The sequence below is a fragment of the Ranitomeya variabilis genome, chromosome 7 (genome assembly GCF_051348905.1).
Source record: "Ranitomeya variabilis isolate aRanVar5 chromosome 7, aRanVar5.hap1, whole genome shotgun sequence".
Lineage (NCBI taxonomy): Eukaryota > Metazoa > Chordata > Amphibia > Anura > Dendrobatidae > Ranitomeya > Ranitomeya variabilis.
Window position 1 is genome coordinate 42,761,954 of NC_135238.1, and position 22,951 is coordinate 42,784,904.

Genomic DNA, 22,951 nt, shown 5'->3' on the forward strand with positions numbered 1-22,951 from the left:
AATACATGGAATTGCAAAGGCTAAAAAAAAAGAAGTGATCTCATAGGGGCACAGTGATTATCGTGGTTAAGTGTTCATGTACAATGTGACGCTGGTGGGTGTGGACCCTCTGAGCCACAGGTCAGGTTTACCCTGGAGGGGCGTGAGGTCTTCACTAGGGCCTCTGATGGTGAGGATAGGGTGGGCTGCCTGTAAACATCAGGTACTTCTCTAGGGCCGTTTGCAGCAGCTGACCGGAGGGTCAGAGGTGCGGGTACAACGTGTAGGAGAGCGAAACGGAAGCGTAGTCAGACGGTCCAAGGTTGGGGCAGGCAGCAGAGGTTCACAATACAAAGCCGGAGTCAGGGATGGAGAAGTCAAACTGAGCGGGTAAGCAGGCCGGGTCAGTAACGGGAGGCAGAATATGGAGATTTGCATGAACGGGTGCTAGCGGGGAACCAACGTCTGGGCAAGGAGTGTTGGGAGGAGCTGCCTAATATAGACCCCATGAGATAAGGAGAAGAGGGGAATGGAGGTTGGGGCGGATCACGCTGGAAGCATAGGTGGACTCATTGCAATGATTGCAGACCAGTGGGTGCCGTAGCCCCTCCGACACAACCAACTTGGTAAAATTCAAGCTTTATTAGAAAAAATTAAAAATCCATTTTAAAACCGAAACCTCAGCACTGATGCATTTCTGGCATACTAGGAAGCCCTGCCACAAAAAGGAGATCCACTGACAGATCAGATTTCCACACTACCATATTAACATTTTTATTAGATTTCTGATTAACAAGAAAATCCTTCATGTATAGACACAGAGCAGAGCAATGTCCGTTTTGCATAGTGTAAGGACACAATGCTGGTGGGTGTCCTGAAAAATAACAGATAGTGCAAAGCAAACAATCAAGACTCGGCCCCTGAACTAATCATCCAGCTGGCACAGGGCGGCCACCCCTCGGTTTATCCAGTGCTTCTCGGGCTGATCAGTGGGGAGCTCTATGGGGAGGACGTAGTTCGTGGAGTGTCCTGTTGTGGACAGCGTTCCTCGTCTGGCACTGGTTTTGTACACTGGACAAAAGTATGAGTTCTGTGGGACAAACTTGGAACTTTCTCCAGGTTTCAGCCATATTATGGGTAGGGAATCGTAGAGAATTTTGGGGTGAGATTCTCCCAACTGCATCTTCTGTCTATCCCACCGAGCTCCTTCAAGGAAGAGTCCTTTGATGTAAGCGCCATCTTCTGGAGGTTTATCTATTGTGTTCTCGTGAGAGGTCACCTGAAATTACAGATTGGGACTTATAGCACAAAGAATATGATTGGGGCTCAGATGCAACACCATACAACCTCAAGACCCTCGGCTTTAATGGGTAACTGTACTTTCAGGTAACTTATCAAAACGTTAGACTAGTAGCTATGATGTCTCCCATACACGGCACACAGGGATGGATTCCTGCTCTTTTTCCCCTAGTTAATACACAAGAAGCAGCAGCATGGATGACATTACACAGCAGTAGTAGATATGAATCCAGTGCGGGGGAGAGGTAAAAGACTTGTTAGAAACCTCAGCACGATCTTTCTGTGTCTCCCTCTGTATTTCCTCACCCCTCCTCTCTCCATAGATCATAATAGTCTGAGTAACCCAGCACGTCAGTCTGTCTTGAATTGGACAAGATGACGTTGAGCTGTTATTTTCATAGTGGTGGGCGAGTTCAGGAGGCAGAGGAGAGGTGGAGAAGTGGCTCATAAGTGGAGAAGGAAGCAGAATTCCTCGATAATATATATTACACAGTTTCTTCTATTCACCTGTACTATTAATTTATGCAAAGTTAATGGGATGCAAAGTGTAATGGGATCGGGGCATGAACCCCATGCATAATGGCAGTGATCAAGTGACAGCTTATTTCTCTGTACCGGATTAGGACTATAACATGGTCGGTGTCGACAGATTTTCTTACCGCAAACTGAAATCCGATGTGGTCGATGGGAATGGTGTACTTTCTGGCGTAATTTTGGGAGACACCCGTCAGAAATGATTGAGTGAAATAAAATCCTGAAATCCAGAACACCTTGGGCGGCCCATTGTCTATCCAGTCCTGTGAAAGGCATATACAGTATCTCCCATTAGTTTTCCAGATTAGTATTGTCTCAATTTAAGCCATAAAAGTCATAAATATCCAGCTATACTGACACACGGCAGATCTATGAGAGTATTGATGGGCAGAACACCGCCAGCTGCCACACGGAAACTATGGAGTTTACCTTGTAAAATGAAGAGAATCTTTGGAATGAATATTGTGAACCTGGTTCCCAACCAAATGCCACTGATTTTTGATTTTTCATGGACAATGGACAGAACTCACTTACTACCTTGTCTTCTCCCCTCCATGGACTTGTGGCTGAACAGCTGCTAAAAAAGTGATTTACCATTTCCCTGTACATTAAGACGACGGATAAAACCTACCAGCGGTGCCACCACCTGTATGCTATAAAGTATAAGATATAGGATGATGGTCATAATCGGGAGTTAATGGTCATTTCTGATGACAGTCCCGAGTGTCGGAGTCCTGAAATCATCTACAGCAGCTGGGACCCGCACAATCCAATTTGCTGTCTGCAATGGGGGCGAACATAATTTCCATGTAAATGAACTTGGTTTCTCATTGGTTTCCTATGCTGATCTTGGAAGTGTTGGGAAATGTATATATCCACTTATAGATGTGGAATATGTCCAATATGTCATGTGTCTCATAGATGAAGATGAGGCTATGGAACTAAGATCAGAGCCTCAGAAGTGACGTTCTTCAGCGGGAGTATTCCACATGTAGAGCACACTGTATATCTGCACATTTTGGTCACAACTGACTGTAGAGTCCTTAAAAGGGTTATCCAGGACTATATTAATAATTACTATTGGCCTAAGTACAAGCAGGCAGGTAGCTGCTACCTATCTGCTGATCGCAGGTCTCTGCTGGCACAGAGCGGCCACAGACCGCTCCTGCCGGAGATTCAGCGGCTTCCGCTGATGTCAAGTCTACAGAGCAGAAACTTCTTTTCCACTCTGCTCTGTTGACGGGGTGTTACTGCCAACATAATGTTGAATGGTACTCGTCTCCTCGCTGCCTAGCTGTAGGGAGCCAGCTGTCAATAAGCATGATGTCAGCAGTCACACCCCGTCGACAGAGCAGTCCGAAAGAGGTAGAGCTGCCCTGTTGATGTGAAGCAGCTGAACTGCCAACAAAAGTGGCGAGTGACCGTTCTGAGCAGGCAGGTAGGGGCTAACTATATAACAACTACTGTAACACCAATGCTGGCGCTCCTTCATGATTCCCCTTCCACCTCCATGCAGGGACGCCGACATACCGCCGTAACAGCGTGTCACCTCCCCATCTCTCAGCACACCGCACAGCCTTTGTGGCAGCGAGCCTAGTGCATGCATGGTCCTCTGCTCTTACAGGGGCAGCGTGCGTAGTTTAAAAATGCCCCCAGCCAATAGCTGGGAGGCATCTGATATAAAAGGCACTTTCATGAATAGGGAGGTGCCTGAGCAACGTGGTCCTATTAGTGAGTGTGCCACTAGTGAGTTACCAGCTCCCAGTCGATGTACCTGACTCGTCTGTTCCTTGTGCTGCCAGAGCCTGATCCTGAATCCCTGGTCCTTGTGTGGCCAGGGCCTGATCCTGAATCCCTGGTCCTTGTGTGGCCTGGACCTGATCCTGAATCCCTGGTCCTTGCGTGGCCTGGACCTGATCCTGAATCCCTGGTCCTTGCGTGGCCTGGACCTGATCCTGAATCCCTGGTCCTTGCGTGGCCTGGACCTGATCCTGAATCCCTGGTCCTTGCGTGGCCTGGACCTGATCCTGAATCCCTGGTCCTTGCGTGGTCTGGACCTGATCCTGAATCCCTGGTCCTTGCGTGGCCTGGACCTGATCCTGAATCCCTGGTCCTTGCGTGGCCTGGACCTGATCCTGAATCCCTGGTCCTTGTGTGGCCTGGGCCTGATCTTGAATCCCTGGTCCTTTCGTGGCCAGGGCCTGATCCTGAATCCCTGGTCCTTGCGTGGCCAGGGCCTGATCCTGAATCCCTGGTCCTTGCGTGGCCAGGGCCTGATCCTGAATCCCTGGTCCTTGCGTGGCCAGGGCCTGATCCTGAATCCCCGGTCCTTGTGTGGCCTGGACCTGATCCTGAATCCCTGGTCCTTGCGTGGCCAGGGCCTGATCCTGAATCCCCGGTCCTTGTGTGGCCTGGACCTGATCCTGAATCCCTGGTCCTGATCCTGAATCCCTGGTCCTTGCGTGGCCTGGACCTGATCCTGAATCCCTGGTCCTTGTGTGGCCTGGGCCTGATCTTGAATCCCTGGTCCTTTCGTGGCCAGGGCCTGATCCTGAATCCCTGGTCCTTGCGTGGCCAGGGCCTGATCCTGAATCCCTGGTCCTTGCGTGGCCAGGGCCTGATCCTGAATCCCTGGTCCTTGCGTGGCCAGGGCCTGATCCTAAATCCCCGGTCCTTGTGTGGCCTGGACCTGATCCTGAATCCCCTGGTCCTTGTGTGGCCAGGGCCTGAACTCTGAAACCGAATCCAGTGGTACATGAATCTGAAACCGCACGGGCAGCACATGAATCTGAACCTGAAACCTAACTGTCAATACAGGAACCTGTCGGAGCCTGTTCCAGGACCGAATCCAGCCCTGTCTGTGACTCCGGGTCAGTATCTGTTCTGTCCGAGGATCCAGAACCTGTGCTCTCTGAACAGAGTCCATATCCTGTCTCACCGAGTAACTCTGAGCCCAGTCTGTGTCAGCTTACCTGACCTTTGGGGTCAGCAGCTGCAGTACCGGGGACTGCCTAGGAGTGTTAGGCTACTTTCACACTTGCATTTTTCAGCTTCCGTCACAATCCGTCGTTTTTTGAGAATGCAGAATCCTGCATTTTCCCATAGACTTGTATTAGCGACGGATTGTGACGGTTGGCCATCCGTTTGATCAGTCGTGCACTGGATCCGTCGGAAAATAGCGGTCCGTCGTGCGGAGAAAACGTTCAGAGGAACGTTTTTTCTGCACGACGGAAAATCGGTCAGTGACGCATCCTGCGCTGCCCGTCGTTGGCTATAATGGAAGCCTTTGGACACAGGATCCATCGCTGACCTTCACACACAGGAAATTTCTCCATTGACATTGTGGCAACGACGCATCCGTCATTACATTTTTCACTATTTTCGTGACGTCCGTCAATACGTCATTTCACTGCACAACGAGGCACAGCAGAAGACAGACGTGTGAAAGAAGCCTTAGCTACGCCCTTTCCAGGCAGGCCCAGCCCCGTGGCACAGTGGGTCCACGAACCACGTGTGACAGCCGCCTGTTAGTTTTTTGGCTCATTGTAAAAAAAATAACCCCTTTAAAGAATTAATTAAAAACTTTATTATTTTTTTTTACTAAACTCTGCCACAAGAGGGCAGCACTGGTCTATAACATTGTGCACATCTGTGCTCTGTATTCTGTGCAGGTCCTAGCAGCCTGTAAGTAAGTATGTGGCGCTCCTGTATACACTGTATAGAAATATGGCCTAAAGCACAATGGGTTAAAAATTGCAGAGGGTCCCAGCTAAATCTATACGAGCCACTAAAAGACCCAATACTAAGAGTCATGGAGTCCTTGTACTCCAATAACCGCTGCCGTCTTACGTTCCAGCATAGGCCGGCTCAATGCTCACGAGATGCAAGAGATTAAAGGAAAAGGTTCTCCAGGGAGTCAATTACTACTGATCCAGCCTGCAGACTGGTGACAAATGTGTGCGGCAATGAAGGGGGGCACTATATAATACACTGTACTGCTGTATAATCAATGAGATGGGACGTGCAGCATCGCTATATATTATCAAGGGATGTGCATGATCGGCCTGCTAAAATCCAGTAATAATCCTAGTCACAATGTCAATAATAGTGCTAGGATTGCAGCGAAGAGTAAATCTATACAATTCCCTTTTAGTATGCAGCATGCTGTGCTGATTGTGTTTCTTACCATCTGTATAATGGTTGAAGCGCCAATGGTCTTATACCGAGCTCCAAACCCACTGAAGGTAAACGGTAAAGTTCTGACTGCATGCAGTCACCACTAGAGGGAGCTCACGGCTTCGTGTTGAGCTCAGTGTAGATAGTAGGAACTAAGCTGAGAAGCTCCCTCTAGTGGTGGCTGCAGGAAGCCAGAACTGTGTTTATTCTTCAACCCACAGGCAGCATGGTGGCAGCCAGGTACATTTTTCTTTAACACACCTTTCAAAGAAAATAAACCTTAAAGGGGTTCTCCACCTTTGGGCACTATTTTTTCTTACCTAAATGCATGCAATTGGGGCTAAAAATCATTTTTGCAATTGGGTTTTATTAAAAATGTTGCACCGTTTGCCTCCTATAGTCGCGGTATTTTCCTGTCTATTTCAGGCTGCAGAAAGAGTTAAAGGGGCTGGTCACATTATTGTTTCTTTATGAGGACACGGATATATTTACTAACCCTTTATGGATATATATACGGTATATAGGTACAACAGGTTCCCCTCCTGCTCTTATTACTCCCAGACTGCACAGTTCTCCGGTCCATACAATGGCTTCTGATGGAGCAGCATCTGACCAGACCAGATCATCAGTCATCTCCAATAGAAAAGCAGTGTTTTGTCATGCAAGGTTTTTGATTGGATGGACGGGTCTGGTCACATGCTCCTCCCACCGGCAGCTATTTTATGGACTGGAGAGCTCTGCAGCCAACAATATTCAGTGTAATACAGCGGCTATGGGAGGCAAATGGTGCAACATTTTTAATGAAACCCAATAGCAAAAATGATTTTTAACCCCAATTACATGCATTTAAGTAAGAAAAATTAATTGTGGCAACCCCTTTAAAATTCTGGCCGGGGACCATAGCCAGAGAAGAGACTAGTCCAGGCTATTCCCAGCACTGCTGCATGTGATTGACAGGTCTCTCCCTATGTATACATATGAAGGAGACACCTGTCAATCACCTAGAGCAGTGCGGGCCGGGAGCCGTAATTCTTTTCAGGGCTGCAGAAAAGCTGGATGAAAATGTATCTTACAGTGTTCCTGCTTTCCGAGAATCAGGTAGGATTTGGAAAGTGCTGAAGGCAGGGTCCTGATGTCTTATACTTACTGGTGATTTCTTGATTTTACTGGGAATTTAGATTTTTCTACCATACCCAGCAATGTAATTATAGTGTTGAGGACCCTAAACCCCTGACAGGTTCCCTTTAAATAACAATTCTGCAGCATCTGTTGTTATTCCTGCTGGAAATGTGCGAATAACTGAACACTGGATGTTGGCATTACCTGTAGGAACTGCAGCCGGGACAGCAGGTCTGACACGTAGCTGCCCAGTGGCTTGAGTGACGGGTAGGATTTGGCTGCCCACATGGCGGGCACTCGCCCCACCAGCATGCTGTTAAACACGTTCTCCAGCTCCGATGACATCAGCACTTGGCCTTTCACGGCTTTGCCTAAATTGATGAGACTGCTCCGTACGACTTCTGTGAGCCTGTGGCCAGAAAGCAAGAGGGAGGTTTGCAGCGTGAGAAAAAGACAAAATAAATTAGTGCTGGCAAGGAATTAGCCGAGGCATACGCAGCCTGTTTTATGTGATAACTCAGACGAGCTGTGCGAGAATAAAGCGCCCGTGACGCCTTCCCAAACCCTCGGGATTAAACACATGCAGATCCGGCAGCAGGGGGGGCTCGCGAGGACAAAACTGCTTGTACCTTGTGGCTAGATCTTATATCAGTAGGCTCCACTGATGCCAAACTACATAGTCGGCCCCAGCGTGCAGCACCGGCATACATAAGTAGTAAGGGATTATCTCCTAGATGTCTCTCTCATCACCGAGCAGAGGGATATGTAGAAGAAAACCGGGATATCATCTGCCAGAGAGGAGATGGAGAGAGAAGGCAATGTGCGGGGGATACAGAAAGCACAACAGTACCCCCCGTCCACCACCATTGACCCCCACATGGTCCATTGTGAGGTTGTGTCCCATAAGTGAGATCACCTTTTTGTATCCCCACCACGATTTTGGTTCCTACATTAAAGGAATCAATAACTGTCTGATTTCATCCGAAAATGATGCGACGGGTTATATGTGGCATACCGGCTCATCCCCATTGACTTTAAAGAGAATCTGTAGGCAGATTATTGCTATTTAATCTGAGCACAGCATAATGTAAGGGCAGAGACCCTGATTCCAGGGATGTGTCACTTATTAGGCTGTGTGCTGTAGTTTCGATACAATCAGTGTTTTATCAACAGGAGATTATGACTGCAGGACTAAGTGTCTAGGCAAACCAGTCCAGCTAATCTGTGTAATCCCGCCCCCGCCACTGATTGGCAGCTTTTTGTGTACATTGTTAGCAAACTGCCAATCAGTGATGTGGGCGGGGTTATACACAGCTCAGCTTTCACTGCTCTGATAGCAGAGAAAATGGGATTTTATCAAAACTGCAATAAGCAGCCCAGTAAGTGAAACATCACTGGATTCAGGCTCTCTACCCCTATAAACATGCTGCTCACGGATTCCACAGCAAAAACCCGCTGACAGATTTACTTTAAGGGAGCTGAGCTGCAATACCGAACATGACCCATGAACAGACATGGAACTGTTTTTGAAAGAATGCAGCCATGGTTTTCTAATCTGGAAATGTCACACTGAGCCCTAAACACCCACTGTACATCCACCGACGCCACTGCGGAACTACCTGTTAAAGCGGATTAATTCCTGTCTGAGCACCGTGTTCATAGACTCCTCATACACCACCGGATACTTCGCCATCACCTGCTCCAGATTGAAATCGCTGGGTAATTTGTTTAGGATGTCTCTTGCCAAATCTTCAACAATTTCCTGTTGGTAAGAGAGGTAATGAGAGCTGGAATATATGTGGCGTCTTCCCTCATACCCAGACCGATGTGGCACAGCCAAAGGGGACTGCAATGGCTGCCATTCCTAGGGACGCAGGGCTGGCACTCCAAACAGAGGCCATAGGCACCGGATGGTACTGGTGATAGATGTACGGTGCCAGTTCTGGGCACGGGGCCGGCGGCGGAGATAGAAATATCACACAGGCAATGGGCTGGCACTGAAGATAGAAGTATGGAGCTGGTGATGGAGGCAGGGGACTGGCACTGAGGATGGAGGCAGGGGCTGGCACTGAGGATGGAGGCAGGGAGCTGGCACTGCTGATGGGGCAGGAGGCTTGCACTGAGGATGGAGGCAGGGGCTGGCACTGCGATGGAGGCAGGGGGCTGGCACTGGTGATGGGGCAGGAGGCTTGCACTGAGGATGGAGGCAGGGGCTGGTACTGCTGATGGAGGCAGGGGCTGGCACTGCTGATGGAGGCAGGGGGCTTGCACTGAGGATGGAGGCAGGGGCTGGTACTGCTGATGGAGGCAGGGGCTGGCACTGCTGATGGAGGCAGGGGGCTGGCACTGAGGATGGAGGCAGGGGCTGGCACTGCTGATGGAGGCAGGGGGTTAGCACTGTTGATGGAGGTAGGGGGCTGGCACTGCTGATGGAGGCAGGGGCTGGCACTGCTGATGGAGGCAGGGGGCTGGCACTGAGGATGGAGGCAGGGGCTGGCACTGCTGATGGAGGCAGGGAGCTGGCACTGCTGATGGAGGCAGGGGGTTGGCACTGTTGATGGAGGCAGGGGGCTGGCACTGCTGATGGAAGCAGGGGGTTGGCACTGTTAATGGGGGCAGGGGGCTGGCACTGCTGATGGAGGCACTGGCTGGTGATGGGGCAGGAGGCTTGCACTGCTGATGGAGGCAGGGGCTGGCACTGCGATGGAGGCAGGGGGCTGGCACTGCTGATGGAGGCAGGGGGCTGGCACTGGTGATGGGGCAGGAGGCTTGCACTGAGGATGGAGGCAGGGGCTGGCACTGCGATGGAGGCAGGGGGCTGGCACTGCTGATGGAGACAGGGGGCTGGCACTGCTGATGGAGGCAGGGGCTGGCACTGGTGATGGGGCAGGAGGCTTGCACTGAGGATGGAGGCAGGGGCTGGTACTGCTGATGGAGGCAGGGAGCTGGCACTGCTGATGGAGGCAGGGGGTTAGCACTGTTGATGGAGGCAGGGGGCTGGCACTGCTGATGGAGGCAGGGACTGGCACTGGTGATGGAGGCAGGGGCTGGCACTGGTGATGGGGCAGGGGGCTGGCACTGCTGATGGAGGCAGGGGGCTGGCACTGCTGATGGAGGCAGGGGCTGGCACTGCTGATGGAGGCAGGGGCTGGCACTGAGGATGGAGGCAGGGGCTGGCACTGCTGATGGAGGCAGGGAGCTGGCACTGCTGATGGAGGCAGGGGGCTGGCACTGAAGATAGAAGTATGGAGCTGGCACTGCTGATGGGGGCTCTCACTAAGGATGGAGGCAGGGGCTGGCACTGCTGATGGAGGCAGGGAGCTGGCACTGCTGATGGAGGCAGGGAGCTGGCACTGCTGATGGAGGCAGGGGGCTGGCACTGCGGATGGAGGCAGGGGGCTGGCACTGAGGATGGAGGCAGGGGCTGGCACTGCTGATGGAGGCAGGGGGTTAGCACTGTTGATGGAGGTAGGGGGCTGGCACTGCTGATGGAGGCAGGGGCTGGCACTGCTGATGGAGGCAGGGGGCTGGCACTGAGGATGGAGGCAGGGGCTGGCACTGCTGATGGAGGCAGGGAGCTGGCACTGCTGATGGAGGCAGGGGGTTGGCACTGTTGATGGAGGCAGGGGGCTGGCACTGCTGATGGAAGCAGGGGGTTGGCACTGTTAATGGGGGCAGGGGGCTGGCACTGCTGATGGAGGCACTGGCTGGTGATGGGGCAGGAGGCTTGCACTGCTGATGGAGGCAGGGGCTGGCACTGCGATGGAGGCAGGGGGCTGGCACTGCTGATGGAGGCAGGGGGCTGGCACTGGTGATGGGGCAGGAGGCTTGCACTGAGGATGGAGGCAGGGGCTGGCACTGCGATGGAGGCAGGGGGCTGGCACTGCTGATGGAGACAGGGGGCTGGCACTGCTGATGGAGGCAGGGGCTGGCACTGGTGATGGGGCAGGAGGCTTGCACTGAGGATGGAGGCAGGGGCTGGTACTGCTGATGGAGGCAGGGAGCTGGCACTGCTGATGGAGGCAGGGGGTTAGCACTGTTGATGGAGGCAGGGGGCTGGCACTGCTGATGGAGGCAGGGACTGGCACTGGTGATGGAGGCAGGGGCTGGCACTGGTGATGGGGCAGGGGGCTGGCACTGCTGATGGAGGCAGGGGGCTGGCACTGCTGATGGAGGCAGGGGCTGGCACTGCTGATGGAGGCAGGGGCTGGCACTGAGGATGGAGGCAGGGGCTGGCACTGCTGATGGAGGCAGGGAGCTGGCACTGCTGATGGAGGCAGGGGGCTGGCACTGAAGATAGAAGTATGGAGCTGGCACTGCTGATGGGGGCTCTCACTAAGGATGGAGGCAGGGGCTGGCACTGCTGATGGAGGCAGGGAGCTGGCACTGCTGATGGAGGCAGGGAGCTGGCACTGCTGATGGAGGCAGGGGGCTAGCATTCTCAATGGAGGCATAGTGCTGGTATAGTTAATAAGGTTGTGCTTCCACTGTAATATGTGCGTATACACTCAGTGTAACAAGCTATGTCATACAAGAGTTAATATGAGCGACATGAAATGAATATGGGGCCTGTGTCACTCAGTAACAGTCATGAGTGGACTGGAGACCGGGGCCGGTGACAGTGATGTGTGTAGATGTAGATGGAGGACGCCTCTCGCACCTTATCAGTAATGGTCTATACATTCTTCTTCTGTCAGCGGGATCAGGGGAGCGAGAGCCGCGGCCGATGGACATGGATGAACAATGTGAAATGTCCCTGTGCGGCTCTTACGCCGTGAGATGATGGACATGTCCACAGTCAGCCTGTCCCATCACAGAAGTGATGGTGGTCACAGGCTTCAGGCTTTGAGGTATTCCTCTGTAGTAGAAGGATGCAGAGCGCCACCACAAATCTAGGTCCATAACTGGTCCACGAGTGGCCGTGACTGTGCGTGTGTGGTGTTGGCTGGCACGGGTAGCATGTACATAGCCCCGTCACATATAGTGGTCTTTGGACGTGACACCAAATTCAAGCCTAAATCAGGGTAACGACAGTACAGGTCCTTCTCAAAAAATTAGCATATAGTGTTAAATTTCATTATTTACCATAATGTAATGATTACAATTAAACTTTCATATACTATGGATTCATTATCCACCAACTGAAATTTGTCAGGTCTTTTATTGTTTTAATACTGATGATTTTGGCCTACAACTCCTGATAACCCAAAAAACCTGTCTCAATAAATTAGCATATCAAGAAAAGGTTCTCTAAATGACCTATTACCCTAATCTTCTGAATCAACTAATTAACTCTAAACACATGCAAAAGATACCTGAGGCTTTTAAAAACTCCCTGCCTGGTTCATTACTCAAAACCCCCATCATGGGTAAGACTAGCGACCTGACAGATGTCAAGAAGGCCATCATTGACACCCTCAAGCAAGAGGGTAAGACCCAGAAAGAAATTTCTCAACAAATAGGCTGTTCCCAGAGTGCTGTATCAAGGCACCTCAATGGTAAGTCTGTTGGAAGGAAACAATGTGGCAGAAAACGCTGTACAACGAGAAGAGGTGACCGGACCCTGAGGAAGATTGTGGACTGAGTCTGGTGTGGAAACATCCAGAGCCACCGTGCACAGGCGTGTGCAGGAAATGGGCTACAGGTGCCGCATTCCCCAGGTAAAGCCACTTTTGAACCATAAACAGCGGCAGAAGCGCCTGACCTGGGCTACAGAGAAGCAGCACTGGACTGTTGCTAAGTGGTCCCAAGTACTTTTTTCTGATGAAAGCAAATTTTGCATGTCATTCGGAAATCAAGGTGCCAGAGTCTGGAGGAAGACTGGGGAGAAGGAAATGCCAAAATGCCTGAAGTCCAGTGTCAAGTACCCACAGTCAGTGATGGTGTGGGGTGCCATGTCAGCTGCTGGTGTTGGTCCACTGTGTTTCATCAAGGGCAGGGTCAATGCAGCTAGCTATCAGGAGATTTTGGAGCACTTCATGCTTCCATCGGCTGAAATGCTTTATGGAGATGAAGATTTCATTTTTCAGCACGACCTGGCACCTGCTCACAGTGCCAAAACCACTGGTAAATGGTTTACTGACCATGGTATTACTGTGCTCAATTGGCCTGCCAACTCTCCTGACCTGAACCCCATAGAGAATCTGTGGGATATTGTGAAGAGAAAGTTGAGACGCAAGACCCAACACTCTGGATGAGCTTAAGGCCGCTATTGAAGCATCCTGGGCCTCCATAACATCTCAGCAGTGTCACAGGCTGATTGCCTCCATGCCACGCCGCATTGAAGCAGTCATTTCTGCCAAAGGATTCCCGACCAAGTATTGAGTGCATAACTGAACATTATTATTTGATGGTTTTTTTGTTTGTTATTAAAAAACACTTTTATTTGATTGGACGGGTGAAATATGCTAATTTATTGAGACAGGTTTTTTGGGTTATCAGGAGTTGTAGGCCAAAATCATCAGTATTAAAACAATAAAAGACCTGACAAATTTCAGTTGGTGGATAATGAATCTATAATATATGAAAGTTTAATTGTAATCATTACATTATGGTAAATAATGAAATTTAACACTATATGCTAATTTTTTGAGAAGGACCTGTATGAGAACAGTTGATGAGACGCGTCCTCACCTGAGGGGATCGGCCGCTTCCAGTGCTTTGTCTGGGCAGGGTGAGGAGGACACCATCAAATAACTGGTTAGTCTCCTGGTTGTCTTTAGTGATGTCAGCGTTCTCATGGAGCCCAAACACCTCGGGGTGAGTAATTATTGGCAACCCTCTAATATAATCTACCAAAGTCTAAGGGAAAAGGCAAAAAGTGACAAGACGAAACATTACACGTCTGATTTTTTTACTCAGTCTAGGCAAAAAAAAGTAATCGCTGCATGTCAAAGCTTAAACTCATATTTTGATCGCACTCAGCCATGCAAGTCAATGAGTCTGGGGAAAACACTGGACTGCATTTTGATGACATCTGAGTGCAGTCCGATTTTCACGGACCGACACAATGGAGAAGATGGAGACATTTTTTTCTCCATCTTCTTTTCATCCAAGAGAATCGGATCACACTCTGCAGTGCCGGATGGGTCAAGATCTCTGCTTGTAGTCACTTAAAGGGGTTGTCTGATCTAAAAGGGTTGTCTGGTCTGTGCGCTGAGAGGATTTGCCAGTTTCCAAGTAGCCTCTGAGGCATATAGGGCATACATGAGGCTGTTAGTTGGGGTCTGTTATATGCGAGTGCATGAAGTCAGTCTTGGGGCTTGTTCAGATGGCCCTTGTTATCGGTCAGTGTCCTGTCCATGTGCTCAATGACAGTGCACAGGTCCAATAATAAGCATATCCGCAGCGTGCCATTTTCTGTTGTGGATTTTAACCACAGAATTCACTACTTGGTGAAATCTGCATCAAAATCTACATTTAATACAAAACAATTTGCTGCAGAGTCACAGAAATCTGAAACACATTTTTTCCTTCCTTTATGTACTCATCAGTACTGTTATGAACAGCATATCTCTTAAAGGAAATCCGTCGCCAGCTTTTTGTTACACCATATGAAAGCAGCATGATGTAGGGGCAGATACCCTGATTCCAGGGATGTATCACTTACTGGGCTGCTTGCTGCAGTTTTGATAAAATCCCTGATTTTTCTGCTGCAGGTTTATCAGTGCTGTGAATGCTGAGCTCTGTATAACCCCGCTCACACCACTGATTGGCAACTTTCTGTGTACACTGTGCATAGGCAGCAGGGTTACGCAAAGCTTATGAATATGGAGGACTACATGTCAGCAGGTTAACTAGTCCTCCTACTGGTAAATCAGGGACTTTATCCAAACTACAGCAAGTAGCAAAGGAAGTGACACATCGCTGGAATCAGGGGTTCTGCCTCTACATTATGCTACTTTCAGATTAGGTGGCAAAAACCTGATGACAGATTCCCTTGAACATTATTGGAGTACGCCTGTAGATTTACATGATCTCTACCTGGTAAGTGCCATAAGGCGGAATGAAGTAAGTATCTCCTGGTGAAAGCCTGTAAGTGTCCTTCTGTATTTCCTCGCTGTAGAATATCGAGAGCAGCGACAGCAGGAGACGCCTGTCCTTGTCATCTGTCACTCGGCCTCCATAGTTACATTCACCTATATAGACACAATAGCGCAATTATTAGTTTATAAAGAGGTTTACATGCTGAGAACGGCAAACACCTCCCACAAAATGCGTTTACTAGGAAGGATAACTTAGACAAGACACCAACGATAGAAGTCATGCCGCCCATAGAAAGACAATGCTGGAGCATCTCTTCTTATAAAGTAAGAAATGCCGCGTTCCTGTTATTCCTCCTAGACGTAAATGAATAAATTAATAACTAACGGTCTCACACTGTCCAATCAGGGTTCAGAGTGTCATACTGTATAGGGACATGTTCCTTTAATAAGAAGACTCGTTACCCCAATGGTCGGTCCCTTCATACATTTCCATAAGGAAGAATTTTTATCAATTAACAAAATGCAAAGTAAATGAACAAAAGAGAAGTGTAAATCATGTCGATATCGGGTGTGACCGGCCTTGGTCTTCATCAATTCTTCTAGACACTTGCACACAGTTTTGGAAGGAATTAGGGTGGTTGTTCCAAACATCTATTTTTCACTCACTTTGCATTTCGTTGATTGGTATAAATAAACTATTAACACGTCAATTTTTTTTTTAAACATTCTTACTTTGCAGCATTTTTACATACCTGTATATACATAAACCAAATCATACCCACGTAATACTATTATACAATGCTTAAATTGTACCCCCATACAGTAATAACACTACAAAATAATGCCCACAAGTCATTGCTGTAATACCCTACATTGTTAACTGTTATATAGCTATATAACTATAACTATATAACTATATATATATATATATATATATATATATATATAGCTATATAACAGCTATAGTTATATAAGTCCTATTACGCTCTGGTTATATCGACTACTGTATAACAAAGTGCAATCGATTTTATAATTTATTCCTACGTCTTTGGCAAGGATCATGGCCATTTTTTGTTCTATGCTTCTACTGAAATGTTTACTTTTTCTTTTTCTATTGGAATGGCAGTATTTTTACACAATGGCATTATCACAAATGTGTTGCATCCTGCTGAGACCGTTGGGGTATCTGGGATCAGAAAGTTGCAGCGATTGGCAGATCGTAGGTTCTCTTTGGAGTCCGCTTGGAGATTAACTTGAGTGGAGCGGATCCTTTTTGGTCCTGCTGGGATTTCCAATGGCTCCAATCTCAGCTGATGCATCTTACTGCCATTCCCTTCCATTATTTAAACTCAGTCCTAGCTCTCTCCTATGACGGTTATAGGTTTTCTATGCTGACCTCTCGGGAGAAGTTGTTCCCGTTTGAGTTGTGGAGTTCCAGTTGTTGTGTGATTTCTCCCTGTGTGTCTCCCTCCCTGTGTCTTATTACCGTAGTAGTAAGACTAGTGTCTTGCTGCTCTACTCACTAGTTACGGCTAGCTCAGGGCCAGCCAGGGCTTAGGCACGTGATCACGCACGAGGAACCAGTCTAAGGAGAAAAGGGAGCACATGGTTCAGTCTCAGGTGAGTGTTTCGGGAATCTCCCCCTCCTCTTTCCCTGTCATCAAGGCCCTCCTTTACCCTTTTTGTCCTTCTTTTGCGCCGTATGCTGGCATCTCCTTGCTCCAGTTTGTTAGGCAAACACTGACTTCTACTTTCCTCTCTTTTTAAGCTTATACTGTATATAATTTGTTGAAATAAATAAAACTTTGATAAAAAATAATAATAATACCCACGTGTCCTGGTTGTATCAGGAAGGTTTTTTTTTGTTATACAATCATGTAATAAGTTATCGTATGTGCTGTATTTCTCTTTTTAATATCTCTTTATAATTTATCAGACGCTTTTAGTGCATGTTTTGAGGTGAGGGCGTTCAATTTTATCATTATCATATTATTCATCCAGATAGAAGCTATCAGTCACCGCAGGAAATAAAAATAGATGTATGGGAAAGCAGATAACAGCTTGTCACCACCCACTAGCTCAGAGACAACTGAAAATTAAAGCTAGAGCCCGCAGAGAAGAAAACTGCAGGATACAGGTCATATAATGGGTTTTGTTCCTCATCTAGACACACAAGGCAGCTTATCCTTAACAGTATCTGAAATGACACATTTGCTTTAACTGATGTTATACAGTATGTACTCGATTCGTCCTTGGCAATTTATTGAAGTCACTTTTTTTGTCTTGTGGCATTCGCTGGTGTTTGTTTCTTTACTTGCCCCAAATTCTTCAAAATGATGCACGTGGTTCATTATCTTGTCACAAAATCACCATTTTTTTACTTTAACCAGTCTTAGAGAGTATATAGAACAAAAAGTCGCAAATCCGTTAAAAAGTCACAGAAATATGCCAAATTGAAAATCCTTCAGAAACCTTACTGCAGTGGGTGAAGGACAGGAGTGAGAGGCATCACAAAATATGACATTTGGTATAAGTCGCATGTCATGAATCTGGATAAGCAAAGTTGTCCAGAAAAAATAAAAATAACTTAAAAAAAAAAAGATTTTAAAAGTTGCGCAAAATGTGTATAGAATAAGGTGCCAGTACAAAAGCCACTGAAAATGGAGGAAATTACTCCAGAAAAGTGGAGAAACAGCTATGATGAATTGGGGCCTATATGTGGGTCGTGCTTTGCTGCACGATCTGACGATATCCTGACTACGTTTTTGCCTTTTAGGCCAAGTCCACGTGGGACAAATTGAAGCTGATTTTCTGCATGCATCAATATAGAACTGTGAATGAAATTTTACGAAGTGTCATGCAAATGCTGTGAAGAAAATCTGCAGCAAAATTTGACTCGTGTTGCGCAGTAACTGCGATCTGAAAATGATTTATGCCGCAAGTGAAATCTCTGACAAATGTGCTGCATTTCAGCAATTGCGGCAGATTTTAATGAGCGGATCCGTCCTGAGTAGACATACCACAACCCCTTCAGATCTATAAATGACGTTGTTGCATTCTTTCTCTTGATTTTCCAAGTACTGGATCAGCGAGAAAGATGACGGTGGTGTGTGTGGCCCCTCCGGACTGTCTGGAGGGGCATAAATAAGTGACTACCTGGTCTTCACTAAAGCCTCTGATGGTGAGGATAGGCTTGGGCCATTAGGGTAGTCATCAGAAACCACACCAGCGGAGGCCTCGGACCTGTAGTAGCTGACCAACGTGTCAAGGCAGGGATAAGAGGCACCGAGGGCATAAGCAGAGATATGGTCAGGAAGTCCGAGGTCAGGGAAGGCAGCACAGATCAGAAGACGTACTGAAGCTGGAGTCAGGAGCAGACAAAACGAGATAAGACGAGACAATAACAGGAAAGTTGGAACAATGCAATACCTTGACAGAGCACTAGAGGAACCCGGCAACTAGGAGCTTAGCTCAGGCAGGGTGTGGTGGGAGGAGGTGCCTAATATACCACCTGCTAGCTGGGAATAGGCCAGGGAAGCAGAACTCTACAGGACACAGTGATTTAATTTCCTACAAAGTCTGGCCGTGCCTCCCTTTAGCCGCATGGAGGCTCTCAGCAACAGGATGGAGTAGCAGTAGTGCTGTAAGTGTCTGCAAGAGGCAGCCCAGCGAGATGGTCAGACCCTGGAGGAGCAGAGCGGTGCACGTGATGAGTAGGGCGGTGCTTACACGTCGTGCGATTCACCAAAGTGATAGAATGTGGAATTCATGTAGATTTATATGGTTTTGTTCAGTTTTTTAATATGCTAGATATGAGGAAACTGCTGATGTAAATGATATTTTACCTGTCAGGTAGGTCAGGGCCTGGAATGGAACCACCTCATACTCATTGAGGAACATCTGGATCTGTCTCATGCTGATTCTCAGGTCGGACTCATTGAATTCATATGGGATGTTCCAACCTAAAAGGAAAAATAAGAGAAATAAGATCCCCTCCCAAATACTCGCAGCATGTCTGTACGGCCACAGAGCTGGCAGATCATTAATATGGCCATATGCTGAGGCCTAAGAATAATAATAATCTTTATTTATAATAATAATCTTTATTTTTATATAGCGCTATCATATTCCACAGCGCTTTACAGGTTGCACACATTATCATCGCTGTCCCTGTTGGGGCTCACAATCTAAATTCCCTATCAGTATGTCTTTGGAATGTGGGAGGAAACCAGGGTACCCAGAGGAAACCCACACAAACACGGAGAGAACATACAAACTCTTTGCAGATGTTGTCCTTGGTGGGGTTTGAACCCAGGACTCCAGCGCTGCAAGGCTGCTGTGCTAACCATTGCGCCACTGTGCTGCCCACTCATTTATTAATCCGGGGTCACACTTGCAACTGCAATGCGAGAAACTCGCATCAATGCCCATCACTGCCGCCGGCACTCGGGACCGGAGTGTGCAGCTTCGGTCCCGAGTACCGGCGGCAGTGACGGGCATTGATGCACGAGTTTCTCGCATTTCAGTTACAAATGTGACCCCGGCCTTAGTTTTAGTGTTTAAAAGGAATGTGTCATCATACAATGACTATATTACTTTACTTTTTTTCCATCTCCATATCACTACCTATTTTAAAAAAAACTCAAATCTTGCAATTCTCACACTGTCCATTAGTCAAGAAGACTTTATTTTCACAGGGATTGCAATAACAGGTAACACCTCTGTACACAGCTGATAACACCGGATCCAGGAACCACCTTAGGCGATGTCACAACTCGCCTCCTCCCCCTCACTGTACAATGAATTTGTACACATTAGATTAGAGCCTGAGCAAAGAATTCTTCTATACAAATAAATAGGGTATGGGGTCAGCTTATTTCTGCTGATGTGCATGTGCACTGGAAGTAGAAGCCTAATACAATGTATTAGGCTTATTGGTCAGTGTCCAAACAGGAAGATGTTTTTAATATAGGAAATGATATAAGATAAAATAACAATTGAGGTCTTGGGGATTGGTGCATTTTCAAGTAAGGCTACTTTCACACTAGCGTTAACTGCAATACGTCGCAAATGCGTCGTTTTGCCGAAAATACGCATCCAGCAAAAGTTCTTGCTGGATACGTTTTTTCGTCATAGACTAACATTAGCGACGCATTTGCGACGCATTGCCAAACGTTGCGTCCGTTTTGCGACGCTTGGGCGTGTGGTAGCGGACCGTCGGGAGAAAAAAACGTTACATGTAACGTTTTTTGCTCCCGACGGTCCGCTTTTTCCGACCGCGCATGCGCGGCCGGAACTCCGCCCCCACCTCCCCGCACTTCCCCGCACCTCACAATGGGGCAGCGGATGCGTGGGAAAAGTGCATCCGCTGCCCCCGTTGTGCGGCGGAGACCACGCTAGCGTCGGGAACGTCGGCCCGACGCACAGCGACGGGTTGTTCCCGACGCTAGTGTGAAAGTAGCCTAAGGGCTCATTTCCACTGGCGAGGAAAACGGACGACTGCAATCCGATAAAAAATCGGATTGCACTCGGACCAATGTTATTCAATAGGTGTCTTTTCATTTGCGATTTTTTTCTCGGCCGAAATCGGACTGAGAAAAAAATCGCAGCTTGCTGCGATTTGCTGCGAGTCTCGGACGAGACTCGCCAATGCAAGTCAATGGGTGCGAGAAAAAAATCGCACAGCACTCGCACCATGCGAGTTCTGTCCGATTTTTACGCACCGGTGTCCTTTGAAAAGCCGGCAATTCAGTGCGGTGTACAGTAAAATCACACTGACAGGTTAGAATAGAGTAGATATATGCACATAGAATGTGTGTATATACATATATATATGTCAGTGAGACACATATATATGTATATTTATATTTAATGCAGCGCTAGATAGCATAAAAGCCGCTAATTCAATTGCCGGCTTTTGCTCTCTCCTTCACAAACCCGACATGATATGAGACATGGTTTACATACAGTAAACCATCTCATATCCTCTCTTTTTTTTTGCATATTCCACACTACTAATGTTAGTAGTGTGTATGTGCAAAATTTGGCCGCTGTAGCTGCTCAAATAAAGGGTTAAATGGCGGAAAAAATTGGCGTGGGCTCCCGCGCAATTTTCTCCGCCAGAATGGTAAAGCCAGTGACTGAGGGCAGATATTAATAGCCAGGAGAGGGTCCATGGTTATTGGCCCCCCCCCCCCCCCCGTGGCTAAAAACATCTGCCCCCAGCCACCCCAGAAAAGGCACATCTGGAAGATGCGCCTATTGTGGCACTTGGCCACTCTCTTCCCACTCCCTGTAGCGGTGGGATATGGGGTAATGAAGGGTTAATGCCACCTTGCTATTGGAAGGTGACATTAAGCCAGGTTAATAATGGAGAGGCGTCAATTATGACACCTATCCATTATTAATCCAATTGTTGGAAAGGGTTAAAAAACACACACACACACATGATTTAAAAGTAGTTTAATGAAATAAACACAGCGGTTGTTGTAATAATTTATTGTTCTCTCAATCCATCAGGAACACCCTCGCTTGGAAAAATAATAAACGCACAAGATACATACCTTCTGGTGAACCGTCTCGTCCCACGAAGTAATCCATCTGAAGGGGTTAACTAATATTACAGGCACGAGCTGCGATAAACCACTCACTCGTACCTGTAATCCCCGGGTGCTGAAAGGAAAGCTGGATCTGTACTTACATTGAGTCGCGGTGAGGCGCCCTCTGGTGGATGTTCTCATGAACTGCAGCCTGGGAACTTTTTCCCACGCTCCAGGTCATATGAGGACATCCACCAGGGGGCGCATCACCGCGACTGAAGGAAATGTAGGTCAATGACCTACATTTCATTCATTCGCTGGGGAATTACAAGCACGAGCACAGCTGCATTTAGCAGGGCTCCTGCCTGTAATATTAGTTAACCCCTTCAGATGGATTACTTCGTGGGACGAGACGGTTCACCAGAAGGTATGTATCTTGTGCGTTTATTATTTTTCAAAGCGAGGGTTTCCTAATGGATTGAGAGAACAATAAATTATTACAACAACCGCTGTGTTTATTTCATTAAACTACTTTTAAATCATGTGTAACATTAGTAGTGTGGAATATGCAAAAAAAAAGGGGATATGAGATGGTTTACTGTATGTAAACCATGTCTCATATCATGTCGGGTTTGTGAAGGAGAGAGCAAAAGCCGGCAATTGAATTAGCGGCTTTTATGCTATCTAGCGCTGCATTAAATATAATATACATATATAGGTGTCTCAATGACATATATATATATGTATATACACACATTCTATGTGCATATATCTACTCTATTCTAACCTGTCAGTGTGATTTTACTGTACACGGCGCTGATTTGCCGGCTTTTCAAAGGACACTGGTGCGTAAAAATCGGACAGCAATACGGATGTCATACTGATGTCATACGGATGATGCGATTAAAAATCGCATTGCACTCGCATTGCACTTGCATGACAATCGCATACGTTACATCCGTTTTTTCGGTCCAGATTACGGACCGATTTGTCTCTCGGCAGTGGAAATGAGCCCTTAGGCTTCATTCACACAGCAATGTAATGTGCTACTTTACAAAATCTGAAACACACAAAGATAGAGTATGGGCACTTAGTGAGAAGATTGATATGGCCATACATAGGGCCAAGAAGTAATATATTAGCTTTAGCACTGACTTTATTTTTATTTTTTATTTTTTTTTTCAATTTGATTTACCAATATCTATTTTTTTTTTAAATCAGAAATCTTGCAATTTTCACACTGCCCACTAGCCAAGAAGTCTTTTCAGTAGTCATTATTATTATCACAAACAGGATTGTAATGACAGCTAACACCTCATG

General features: G+C 47.5%; 1 protein-coding gene across 1 annotated transcript in view; it reads right to left on the reverse strand.

Moving 5' to 3' along the window:
- Window positions 1-723: 723 nt before the first annotated feature.
- Window positions 724-22,951, reverse strand: part of DNAH3 (dynein axonemal heavy chain 3) — a 373,447-nt gene continuing 351,219 nt past the window's right edge. The window contains exons 55-61 of the mRNA XM_077274961.1: window positions 18,938-19,054; window positions 15,091-15,245; window positions 13,741-13,908; window positions 8,727-8,869; window positions 7,312-7,516; window positions 1,938-2,075; window positions 724-1,258 (exon numbers count right to left, since the gene is read on the reverse strand). Of these exons, the coding sequence (XP_077131076.1) occupies window positions 905-1,258; window positions 1,938-2,075; window positions 7,312-7,516; window positions 8,727-8,869; window positions 13,741-13,908; window positions 15,091-15,245; window positions 18,938-19,054 (1,280 nt within the window). The 3' untranslated portion in view covers window positions 724-904. The remainder of the gene's footprint in view (window positions 1,259-1,937; window positions 2,076-7,311; window positions 7,517-8,726; window positions 8,870-13,740; window positions 13,909-15,090; window positions 15,246-18,937; window positions 19,055-22,951) is intronic.